This window comes from Lipophrys pholis (genome assembly GCF_963383615.2).
Source record: "Lipophrys pholis genome assembly, chromosome: 4".
Taxonomy (NCBI): domain Eukaryota; kingdom Metazoa; phylum Chordata; class Actinopteri; order Blenniiformes; family Blenniidae; genus Lipophrys; species Lipophrys pholis.
This window is the reverse complement of record NC_137637.1, coordinates 28,202,656-28,216,026: the sequence shown is the minus strand read 5'-3', so window position 1 is coordinate 28,216,026 and position 13,371 is coordinate 28,202,656. Positions and strand designations below refer to the sequence as shown.

At 41.1% G+C, this 13,371-nt stretch overlaps 1 protein-coding gene across 1 annotated transcript in view; it reads right to left on the bottom strand.

Annotated features, from left to right (window-relative positions):
• The window catches only part of nav1b (neuron navigator 1b), a 65,058-nt gene that overhangs the window by 35,314 nt on the left and 16,373 nt on the right, over nucleotides 1–13,371 (bottom strand). The window contains exons 3-4 of the mRNA XM_080461056.1: nucleotides 13,268–13,356; nucleotides 521–623 (exon numbers count right to left, since the gene is read on the bottom strand). Of these exons, the coding sequence (XP_080317182.1) occupies nucleotides 521–623; nucleotides 13,268–13,356 (192 nt within the window). The remainder of the gene's footprint in view (nucleotides 1–520; nucleotides 624–13,267; nucleotides 13,357–13,371) is intronic.

The window sequence follows — 13,371 nt, the reverse complement described above, 5'->3', positions numbered from 1 at the left end:
TTTTAATATAAAAACACTTAATTTACACTTAAATTAATAAAAGTTTAAGGGATAAGAGCAAACAATAGATCTCTGATGTTTCATGTATATTACATCCTCACTTTAACATCCAAAGGAAAAAAGCTTAATTGACTTCCTGTATCTCGTTACATTGTGGTAATGACAACAAATTCTTGTTGAGGCCTTATGCCTCGGAGCCAAATGAAGTCATGAGCATGAAGCAGAGGTGAAACCATTTTATAAGGATAGGAGCCAGATGTGCACCAGGTGGTGACTGTCCAAGTGGCCAGAGCACAACTGTTTACACATGATTATGTTACATATCGATCCAACAAGTTCTCTGCACACGCACACACACTCACGTGTGTTTCTCTTCCCTTTCAATTGAATTACGCTGATGTTTTTAGTTACGCAATTTCTTTTATGAACAAAACATACTTTGTCTTAGGGTGGTGTATCCCACTGGCCAATACAGATGCTGTGGTGGAACAGTGAGAAACAACAGATTTGTTGTACTAACCTGTGACTGAGCTGGGAGCCTCGCAGGCTCGACATGGTGTCTTCCAAATTCTGCCGAAGGTCAAGGACATTCTGCACAGTGCGCTTCCTCTGAGATTCGGGATCTGTGGGTGAGACACACGGAACAAAAGGTCATGAAACATTCAGAGAGTCAAGATAAAGCTCAGATACATGATGCTGCTTGTGTTTCGTACAAGTCATGCATGCTCAGACACAAGCGTTTATCGCCACTGCAAACGTTTTCCCCTCCCTTCATTAGTTTTGTCTGGACAGATGTGACAGATGTCCTCTCATATTATGGTCACTTCATTAGGCGGATACATTTCTTTTCCTCCAAGGCTTGCTTCAAAAATCGTTACCTCCAATCCACCCCCTCTCCTCTGCACACACATGGCACAGCCTAATAATGAAATACTGAAATGTTCCCCGTAACCCTGATTGTCCACCAGGGGGAATCATGATTCACCAGGATCTATTTCAAATGTTCTTTCTGGAGATTTTGCTCTCTAATCTGCAGAGCGGCACTATAACACAGTCGTTCAGCCTGAGTTTAAACGGCTCACAGTGAGTTGAACTGCAGCCAGAACAATTGCACTGCAGGTCAGCTTACTTTGGAGTTGGTGGGTAATGTCCATGTAAAATCAATATTACAGCTCAATTAACTGTTTTTGTGTCAACTGTGACAAAAGAGAAATACCTCCACGAGGCTGTGGCTTTCTATTGCATTCTGTTGCATTTAGGCTGAAGATGAGGGTATCGGCATTCAGCGCATTAACAGGGAAGGCTGGGAACCCCGAGACCAAGTGTATTCAAATGTACTGAGCTCAAAGAAAACCACTTCAGCAGAATGCAAATATATTGATGAGTAAAGGCAACATAACAATTCAAAATCTGCAACAAACCTATTTCTAGAATATCCAATGCAGTTGGCTGATAGAGGAGAAAACTTATAGAAACTTGTGCATCAAAACACAACACGACGTGGCTCCATGCCTCTCCATGTGAAATATTGACAAGGCCCATAATTATTGAATGAATGTGAGCTGAAACAATGAGCCATTAACTTCGACCCTGATATCATTCCAACAGATTACTGCCACTACTCGGCTGTAATCAGCCACTTTTGCGACAGAATTATTCACTGTGATGCTTGAATGTTACAGCCGGAAATGAGGAGCAGAACTGGCCAATAGATATGATGTAAAGACGGTTTTTCATTCATTTATTCATCATTTCTATGAAAGGCAACTGGTGACACTGAATGCATCTAGGATCGAATAGAAACGTTGGACACTGAATAACCTTTTTTTGGCATGAGAACGGCCAAAGGTATTACACTGGTATAGCACTGCAAAGCCCAATTGCTTTTAAAGAGCATTATCACAAATGATCTCAGAAACTGCAATGAATCTGATGTACCCAAGGAGGGAGTAGTACTATGAATTGGCAACTTTTACCAATGATTATGTAGTTGAAAAAGTCCTCTAAGACATAAAAAAAATTGTAAGCGCAGATCATTTCTTTCTTTAACTGCTGTCAAAATATTGAAGGAAAAGAAAAAGATTTAATGTGACCCACATCAAATTTGAAGTTTATTGGCATTTCTGGTGGAAATACACACAATAGCTGCTTTGAATTTCAAGTCTAATACAGGAAACACTTTCTCTAAATACCAAAGACAATTTCTATTTTGGAACAAAACAAACACGTTTATACTCTGCCTCTAATTCACTAAGTGACTAATTCCTCAGAATGTACTGATCCACATGTGAATCACATCTGCTTAGTGTAAACCCTGTGTGCATAATGCACCGAGCTGCTGTCTGATTGTGTCCTCTGGCACCCTGCACTGCAGCGAGGCCTTTGATAAAGAAGGAAAACTTGAGCAGAATACTGAAGCAGCCCTCGATCGGGAAAGTCTTATGAATGATGCAACACTTTGGGAGGTGCTCTAAATCCACACAGCGAGAAAGGAAAATAAAAAAAAGGCACAAAATCCACTCTTTAAAAGCCCTGACCTTTTGACCCCGAAACCATTTCTAGATGAACATTAACGGTTATGACTCATTTGATTTCAACCATCAAGATAATTAGCAGGAGATTTGGCAGCGTTCATCACCTTTAGACATAATATCTAAGTTAATCACATGAGGATAGATTTAGAAAAAAAACAGAGGTCACTTCATGGCAAAGGGCAAAAATGACAGGTATTGCTCAAATCGACAGTTTTCAAATCGACTGCTATACTCGCCAGAGTTGTAGATTCTTTGCTATTCATATTTGTTCATATTGGGGGTTCACAGGCTTTAAGTATAAGAAACACTACAAAGATGGAGGAAATTAACAACTTCAATGATGATAGTGTCCTCTTAAAATATTTCATCAACATGATAGAGTAGGATTTCTAATGCTTGCTGTATTATATGTATACCCTTTGTCTCTTACCCTTATAATGAACTAAGATATTTAAACCCTATGTGCCTGTATAATTAATTCAAACCATACCCATTTCTTCTTCTACACAGAACTACTTTTCCCAGTGTCATATATAACTGCAAACTACAGCGGAGATCTGTAATGACAGCTCCAATACAGTTACACTAAAAAGAGGTTTTGCTCATTGACCGTTTTTGATGGGCAGTGGCCTCTGTAGTGCTCTCATCTTCTCCTTACTTTAAGGTAGAATCTGTTTGTCAAAATGAATTTTTTCTTTGAAAATAATCTCAAGCTCGTGATTTGTAGTTCCTTCCAATTCACCACACAGCAGACCAAACAAACTCTGCTGCTCCATGAGAAAAGCAAGGAAGACAAACTGAGTTAATAAACACTGCAAGATTCACCTGAAGTTCCTCCTGAAACAGCCTGTGAAACGAGCACAACTATTCTTATTCATCCGGATTTTCCAATGAGACTTTATGTTTCCTTGTTGATTTATAGGCTGGTCTTGTGATACAAACTTTCTACAGAATGCCCCAGAGTTATTCAGTGCACAGACACACATCAACCGTTGAATAAATGAGCTTGATTTATCCCGTCTTGATGTCATATTTGTAAACAAAGAGTCTTTCTGTGTTCAGAAATAAAAGTATCTTTTCAGGAAGGATGTAATGAGATGCTACTGAAGCAGAGTACAGCATTATGCATTAACCAGGCTTTGGAAGCACTGCGGCCTATAAATAAATGCATCTATTTACAGTAACAAGCATGGCTACTGTACACTTACAGGAAGGATGAAGAAAAAAGTTCCAGTTTAGTATGCAGAATTCAAATGAACACAAAACTTTTTTCTTTTTTTTCCCTTCTGATCAATGTAGCTTAAGAAGAGTTATAATTAATGTCATGCCATCACATCTTTGGGGTATTTTTTTTTTTTCCTTTAATAAACACAAAGCGCCTGACTTGACCCACGTGGGATTGTCTTAAATTCCCATAAATAATTCATTTAAGTGATGAATTATCTCTCTGAGCAAGAGTGACTTTCAATTGATTTTGAGATATTGCAAAGATCAATGCAACGTTGAACAGAGAAGGTATTCAGGTCCTCAGCACTGTGCTGCAAATTTTAGATAATTAGGTTAATAAAGCAGGGATGGGTGTGGTGCAGAAGTCTCCTCAGCTCAGGGCAATTTTGGTTTGTGGTTCCACACTCAATCGCTTAAAAAAAAAAAAAAAAAAAAGGGCGCCAGTGTGCACGATGCTATTCGTTACATCTTGAAGCGAATACAGTTCTTACTTGTCTACACAGCCAGTGTGACTAACGAGAGTGATAGATGTCCATATCAGATAATGAAGCGTGGATAACCAATCACATCACCATATATGTGTTCATTAAGATGTATCAGGAAACTCTACTGCTTCTGAATACATGGAATATGACATATGATTGTATAGTATGGTATGGTACGTTATGACAATGACTTGAGGAATGTGCACTCAAACATAATCGCATCGCAATTTTAGATTTTCTATCGTCGGCGACAAAACCTGAGATAAGACCGAACATTTTTGTCACAATGTGCCTTAAGAAAATTTTATAGGAGCTTTTATAAGATGATCAGATTTAAAGTCTAAAAGCTGTGATTACTAGGACTTCAATGAAAATGTCTTGAAAAGACTGTAGGAAAAAAAACATATCGACATCTGTTTATTCAGTCATGTCATTATCAGTGAGGATTAAATTACACAGGGCCTATTCAAACAAAACAAAAGGAACAAAATCAGTATTTTAATTATGATTATCAATCGCTTTTTTTTTTTTTTTTTTTTTTTTTCAATTAAGCCCTTCTTATTAAAAAGAAAAAAAATAATTGCCCAACACCCCCAGAGAGAAAGCCATTTTCCTTGCCATTTATGCGATAGTAGTACACAGGGAGTAAACCATCTGTCAATGCTCTGCAGATGAATGGAGGTGGGAGGTGGCTAAATGTGTGTCACTGTGTCTAAAAGAAATTCAACATGCTTTCATTTTCATTCCTGGTTCTTTGGTAGCGGATGGACCCTGCAGTACATCGGCACATGTTGCAGTACAAGAGAGAAGAGCAATCCTGTGGTGAGAATACAAAAAAAAAAAAAAAAAAACCTTGCTCCATGCAATCATCGAGCAATACAATCACAGCAAGCATCAAAGACACCTGAGTAACATCCTGCAGGTGAAAGAAGAATGGCGCATCATAGTGGCCAACAAACCATTTTGCTTCATTTAATGCTAAGCAAGGGGTAGTATTCTGTAAAACAAGAGTGGCATGCTTTGCAGGCACAATGAAGTCTTCATGTTTTCTTTTTTCTCCGTCTCTGAGCATCAAAGAATCTGGTCAAAGGAGACGTGAATCTGCAGCAGACAGCAATTTCCGCGTGGCGGCCGTGTGAAAGTGGGCGTGCAGCCGAGGCTGGATGGCGTGCGACGGACCAAAACCTCCCAAATTTTTCAAACATACTGAATGAGGCCCAGGCGGACAGAGGTACCGAAAGTGCTCTTCTGTACTCACCTAACATCTGACTGAAGAGCAGTTGCTCCAGGTCGCCCAGGACTGTCACTACCAGCTCTGGGTCCACCTTCAGGAAGGGCTTGTCTCCCCCTTCTTCTCCCTGGCCTTTGGAACTGGAATCCCCTCCAGCTCCGGCTCCAGTTTTCTTTGCGTTGGCCTTAGCTTTGCTTGAAAGTATCTCATCATCTGATTTCCCATCCTCGGATGCCTTGCTCAAAGGCTTTACTTCAGCGTAAGGACCACGAGGTATGCGGCTCTGCTTGCTCAGGGCCGAGGGAGCAGCCAGAGGACTGAAAGGCTTGGGTTTGCCCTGAAACAACGAATGTTCAGATTTGGAAAGGTTTCGGGAGAGAGGGGCGCCTCCTCCGGCGCTGCTGCCACCCCCTGCGGTCTTTGGCTTGCTGGTCTTGGTCTGTCCCGCTCCAGGCTTGGCCATGTCATCACACCACTTCGGCTCATAGAGGTGCAACTTCTTCTCAGCGTCGGTGAGGACAGCCAGGTTTGTCATGGACCTCTGCTTGCGGAGATTGGAGGACACGGGTAGCCTGCCATCGGAGCTACCTGCCCGGTAGACCTTTAATTCGCCCCGCTGTGTGCTCTGGGGCACGCCGGACTTGGCCCTCTTCGCTGCCATGCCAACTCCTTTTCCATCTGCCTGGCCGTATGCCTTTGTGCTATCCATCCTTTCCATCTTCAGATCTCCTTCTCTGCCTTTCACACTATTTCCAAGCATGCCTCCTGCATGAGACCATATCAAAAAACATCAGGAGGAAGAAAACGGGCTTCCTTCTTGTGCAAAAATGATGCATAGAAAGGCTTTCTTTGAGACAATCCTGCAGTTTTCTCTTTCTTCCTTCTGTATCCTCACTCTCTTTTTTTTCCCCTTCCTGACAGGCTGCTGCAGCTGCAGCTGTTGCCGTGCTGCCCAGGCGCTCCCTTTCTCTCCGTCCCTTCTGTCCTCCTCTACTCCGTTTTTTCCACACTCCTCCCTTCAGCACACCCTCCTGCCGCTGAACCGCGCAGCAGCAGAATGACAGCGGCGGCAGACGCAACAGCGCTCCCCTCCTCCCTCCCCCTCCTTTCTGCTGCCTCTCCCTCGCCTCCGCCTTCCCTCACATCCTCCCTCCTCCTCCTCCTCCTCCCGTCATTTTTACTTCATTTAAAGATGCTTTGCTGTGTCTCAGCAGAAAACGCAAAAGGCACGCGAGACACAATAAAGGTCTGTCTCTTTTAAAATCAGGCACAGTTGCACTGGAACACACCATGTTTTCCCACCAGCTCCTCCGATTCCTTTGTTCTTCCCCTCCCCCTTCGTCACCTCCAGTGTTCACTGTTCAATACTCTAAACGTCAGGCATGGCTTGCGAAAGTCGAGGGGTTATTAATGTGTGAAACAATGCACAGTTGGAGATGTAATTGCATGCTTTTAGCACGAATTACAATCTCCGTCACAATCACATACTGTCAACTGGAATATTCAGATATCTGAATGTATTCCCCAATATACACAGAGATAAAACGTTATCCTCCTCTAAATGAGCTTATACATTCTGCTTTTATGTGAAATATAATGATAGATGGTAATCTATGTGAAGATGGTCATAAAAAGAGGAGACAAAGAAATGCCTAGTTTTGGTCACAACCCTAAAAAAAATGAGAAACATTGGCTTTCAAATTTAATATATTAGCCAAATGGTTGACTTCACTTTTAGTCTGGCTGAGCAACTGACAAAATGTGCCAGTGTTAATAAGTAACACACCCAAAACCACACTTTAGAAATATATCCCTGACAGTCTAAGGATGCACTCACACATACACCAAAAAGGCATGTGTGCTAGATTGAGAAGGCATTTACATTTTCTTTTTTTGTGCGGGGTTGCTGACATATGTGTGCAATCATCTTTTTAAGATTTTCCACACATCGTCTCCGAGGAGGATTCAGGAGGCTCTGCAGCGCTCGCATGCAGGGCTGCTCCATGGAAACCGCCCTCTCTCATCGCCCGCATGTCATCTGCAACCAGACCTCACTGCACAAGCGCAGCTGTTACACAAACGTTACCTTTTCCATAATCTGTTGTGATATAACTCAAATGTTGTTATGGGACTATCCTATTGAATCTATGCAAACGTCCAGACATGTATCATAATCAATTATTCAGGGGTAGGTTTTATTCAAAGGTTGCTCTTTTTACAAGCCAGCCTGAATGAATTCACCCATGCAAGATGGCGCAAATCCTCTGGATATGACTGACCTGCTGGCTACAATGTCCATATGGTACCATGCTACCTCACACAATGGGCTGTAGCACACTCCACCGCTTTTCTTATTTGGCCCTGGGGATACCTGGGGCATCTCACGGATCAACAATCCTGTTTGATCTGGCAATTAGTTTCTGGAAACAATGGCAAGTCTTGTTCCTCCTCATCATGAGTTCCATGGCCCCCCTGTTGACTCCGGATCACTGTAGGTGACCTCAACTCTCGTGATGCCGTGAATAGCTGATTTGTTTTGGAAGATGGGGATTTTTGTAAAAAGTCATATGCTGAGAAATCCCTTGGGAGGTCGTGGCCACACAGTGACAAGATGAACTCATCGGTTATGAAATCACTCAGCCAATATGACCCCGCTTTTCTAAAAAGCACCTTCTTGAAAACATATTTCATAATCTCCAGAGGATAAAGTCCCATGGGATGGATCTGTGTTATGAAAGCAGTTTCTCTAAAGATGGATGGATGGATAACATTGTTTTAGTGGTGCAAATATTTAGTTAATCACCAACCACCTACTGTTGTGGAAACGCAATTCTAATGTTACGATGCTCTCATGCCATCATTAACATGGTATATCTTATAAACGCCAGTATTCATTTTGGGTGAGACAAAGCCTATACAAGTATCTATTGCAGATTCTCTACCACCCGTCTACACGGAAGGTTTGTTTTGAGCAATTGTTGCATAAAACACATGCATTTTTGTCATGCTCAGATGTACAAGTAGTTCAAAAAGTCTCTGGGAGGAGCTGCTCTTTCAATCTTCATCAACCAATTTTGCCTCTCTATGCCTGGCCATTGTGTTTTTGGTCCATGATTAGCTGTCTTTGTTTTCTTCATCATGGTAACAGTTTCTGTTTTTCTCCACTCCCTCACAAGTTTCTCACACACTCTGAACTCTTTCTGAAGCCCCGCTTCCATTTTCTGCCGCATACATTTTAGTTTTTTTTTGTTTAAACTGTGCTGTGCCAGCTTATTCCTTTTATACATTAGTGTATTCATTGCCAAATAAGGCAGCGACGGAGGGTTTTCGGTGGTACTTGAGCATTTTTTGTTGTGAAACAGAAGCATTTCAAACTCTCAGATGACATGTCGTGGTATATTTTGATAAATACGTCACATTTTAATATAACATGCATGGAGAGCCACAGAACAAAAAAACAAAACAAGTTATACTTAGTTGTAGACCTGAAAAATGAAATGTTTCCTTACTTGCTCCATACACTGGAACTGTCTGGGCAGCACTTTTAAACATATTCTTTAGTTCTTTAGTAGTTTTCCTCAGTTTGTGGTAGATGTCTTTGTTGATTATATATAAAAAATGTTTAATCAACACCACTTCTCAGGAGAGAAGACAGTGAAGCTCAAACTTTCCTTTAGTTTCTGTCTTATCCGCATCTCGTTTATATTCTCCAGGTGGATGACTGAGTTCTTGCAGGTATGTGTGTACACTTCAGAATATATTTGATATCATTATGAGAACCAGATTGACTGTTATATAAACTGAATTAAGGGACGGTGAAAAGTTTTTATCTGTTGGGGTGTTTAGATTTTAAGACGGTGTGGGTGCATGGCGACGCATCGTGCCAATGAATGTTCTCACAACACAAACATGTGTGGATGTGCACAAATTGCAGGGCAGCCATACAGCTGGCCGTTTGTCTCCCAGGTCAGCACATGTAATCACTTTTGGGCAGCTCAGCTGCGATGATGCAATGGACTGAAGAAAACCAGGGAGACCTCCACATGTGCTCAAAGGGGGGAAAAAAAAACCTCAGAGAGAATAACACAAAACGTGCTAAGAGTCACATGAAGGGGTGACAGTTCATCCACACTGATCATTCCCCACGGTTAGACACGCACATGACGGGCATTAAAATGGCAAAGTTTAACATGTGTGAACACTGTTTGACTTTCATTCTCCCAAACACGTTCCTTGAATCTTGATTCAGAGTTGCAGTGAAAGAATTCAACAAAAGAAGCTGTGTGTGTGTGGGTGTGTGTGTGTGTGTGTGTGTGTGTGTGTGTGTGTGTGTGTGTGTGTGTGTGTGTGTGTGTGTGTGTGTGTGTGTGTGTGTGTGTGTGTGTGTGTGTGTGTGTGTGTGTGTGTGTGTGTGTGTGTGTGTGTGTGTGTGGAAACCAGCAGACAAAGACAGTCACAGCAACCGAGAACGCCCGAGGTTGCCTTTGAGCAAGTGATTAAATTAAACCAGCGGTTGGCCCCAAAAAATCTTTGGCTTTCTGAGTCCACTTCAAAATAGAAGCTCTCATTTCAGGTTCAAAGTTTCAGACGGAACTAAAACTGATAGAACTTTAATACATAGCCACGCCAGGTTTCAAACATAGCTTACCTACTGATGAATTGAACTGAGCAATTAGGATTGTCCTTTAAAACCTTGACACAGTCTAAACCCAGAGTTCTGTGACACTCTGGGTGCAAAATCTACATGAAAGTGTTTTTTTAGACTCTTTCAAACTTAAGCACACTAAAGACCAGTTCCATGTCAATTCGACAGCAAGGAAAACAGACAAGTCAAAGTCACGAGGAAAGATCCCAGCAACAGATTTTACAGCATTTCTAGAGCCCTGATGCCAAAATCATGACATCAGAGCATCATGCAGTCATTAAAAAAATAAATGATCATGACAACATAAATCCACCCACTCTTAATGACACTTTTATGTTTTATATTTTCACTTTAGGACACTACATTCAGTGTCTAAAACGTAGTGCTTTAGTTTTGTATATAATGTTCATGCTGTTGTAAGTCACATGGTAATTATTGAGACAGAAAAGCATCTGAATGAAGATCTAATAAAAGTTTGTGTGAGCCTGAGGAACGAAGATGAATAGAGGGTTTTTCTTCTGGCAGAAATTCCCTTCATGTACTGAGCAACAGCTCACTCACGATGGACTAAAGCTGTAGGAAACAAAGGGTGAAACAAAAATAAAATCCTATCTGAGTTAAAACATTCATCGCTGTGATTAATTTTCCGGCTGGCAACGGTCCTGCAGCAGTGAGTCCTCCCTGCTCTGAAACCTGAGTCATTTTAAAGTCAAATTTCTCACAGAAGACCCTGACTGAGTCGTTTCTGCTGTAGGGAACTTTCATTAAAACAGCACATATTTCATCTTATAGAAAATATGTAGCTGCAACCGAATGACAGCCTCCTAAGACACATCTCTTTGTTTTGCCGTCAAAAATTGAATTTTATGCATCCCATAGGTCTGTCCAGTGGGGACGAGGGGAACTCCCAGACTGGAAGTGAAAGCCGATCCTCCCATCAAACCACTCAAGTCTCTCTTTCTGCATCTGCCCGCCCTCATCGGAGGATCACTCAGTCACTGGTCTCATCTCTCCCAGAGGAGGAGGGCTGGAGCGTCTCGCCCCTCAAAGTCATTAAGATAATTAAGAAGCCAGTTAGAGGGTTTTATATTAGCCCCATGCAGCTCCGCGGGGTCAGTTTTGCATTGCGTGTGTGTTGACTGATGAGAAATGTGTTTGAACTTTCAGTTTTGAATGTACATCTGTTTAATTACACTCAACATAATGTAAAAGCAAGTCAACTTGTTAAAGTTGGTGGGATGTAAATTAAACAATATGACCAACAGATAATGGATGACCGGCTGTAATTGAGATGAAATCTGCTCAAATCTTTTTGATATTCTTAGTCATCTATCAGGTCTTTGAAGTTGGTTTTAGAAAGTGTTAGTACGAGGAAGTCTGATGTTATATGGAGTAATGGCAATAATATGAACGAAAGTAGTGGCAGCTAAAAAAAGAAGGAACATTTGTGCTTGGAGGGCAAATGTTGTGGATGAAGGAATTACACACCAGCCTTTATTCTAAAATATATGGCCACAAGCCTGTGAGGAGATAAGAGTCATAAAGTTTGAACTCAGTATATGGAAAACATTGTTTTCTCTGAACAAGGGTTTTCCCCATTTAGAGCTAAACCGAACCAATCTGCAACTGTTTAACAAAGTAATCTACAATTGTCATCATGTTGAAAAAAAAAAAAAAACTCTCAGATATATCTCACCATTATTTACAACTGGTTCTAATATCAATTGTGGATGAGTGCAATGGCGCGTTCTTCCTACAGAGGGCACATGTGGTGACTGGAAGTAAATTGTTTCAGAATGAGGAATTATTACAACCTGCATGGAGCTGGTTATGTTTCTGCTATTCTGTTTTTACATTTATCGTATCGTAACATATGTAGTTGTTTATTTGTGATGAGCTAAAATTATGCAAATATGCGAAGCAAGTTCTAATATCAAATGACAAAGGGTGAGTCTTGGAACCTCGTGACTCAAGCTCTTGTAAACAAGCAAGTATAACTTCTATTAGGTGATTGTATTGTGAATAAATATACTTGGACGGATATCTCTTAATCACTCTGTAATTTCTGAAAACTTCACCAAAGAAGCAGGAGAAGTGTAAAAATGGTGTATTTGTTTTACAATCTCTAAGCAATAAGACATAAAATGCCCAGGGCTTTGCAGGAATCTGAGCAAATACATATTCCGCACATAATATTTCACACAGGACTGATATAAATGATGAAAATTTGATCATGATGGCACAACAGAGACACACAAAAAAAGATTGAAACAGTTCCGTGTGGACCGGAGCTGAGAGAAGTGCTCGAGGCCAAGAGTCTGTTTTCCCACATGCATATAAAGAAATACATGAAGTACTTCAGGAAATCCTGATGCACATAACAGGTGGTACAAACAGAATGAAGCGTTCGCTGAGAGTTGGCGGCAAACTTTGTGAGAACAACTGCCGCGCTGAACAGAGTCCAGAGTCAACAGCCAGCTGTATTAAAGTCTGGGTGTCACAGGATGTAATATAATACAAATGGAAAAATCTTTTTGTGCAAAACCAACTGTCTGACCCTCTGTGAACTGTGAAAACAAGTTTGTTTTCACAAGATCTAAGTAACGCCTTTTCAGATAAATGCACTGCAACAGCAGAAGAGCACTTCAAGGATTGTGCAATGTCAAAGTTTATGAACTGTCTGCTCTTTAAGTCTAAGATCTTGGAGTAAAAACTTCAAATATTGCATGTATAAACGAGCAATACTGAATTTAACAGTGATTCTCCGATTCTTTGGCTCAAGACCCACAGGAATGCGTGTGCGACCCCTTGTCACAGTTTTCTTGTGCTTTCAGGGGACTGGTTTGTTCATCAGGCGAACAACAAAGATGAAAAAACAAATCGAGACGATAAAGATAGAAAATTAGGTGCAACATTGTCACTGAAGAGCTTTGTGTTCACCATAATGCCAACCAGACACAGAGAGTTATGTTCACTCCAATCAACAAAACATTTCGGTTTCTTTTGGCTGCCGAAGGTTTATTTATTTATGACGGCTCTAAAAGTTATTTTGACAGTTAAAGGAAATTAATAGATAACTTACGATGAGTCCATTATTGTCATCAGAAAAAAGTTAAGTGTGTTTAAATTAGGAGTAAAAACTCACCGAGATCATCACAACAGACCTCCATCGAGTCTGAGGAGCAGTCACTCAGGTCATCGAGGGTGGCATCTGTGTCATCGTGAATCTGAAACCTGCTGACAAATATA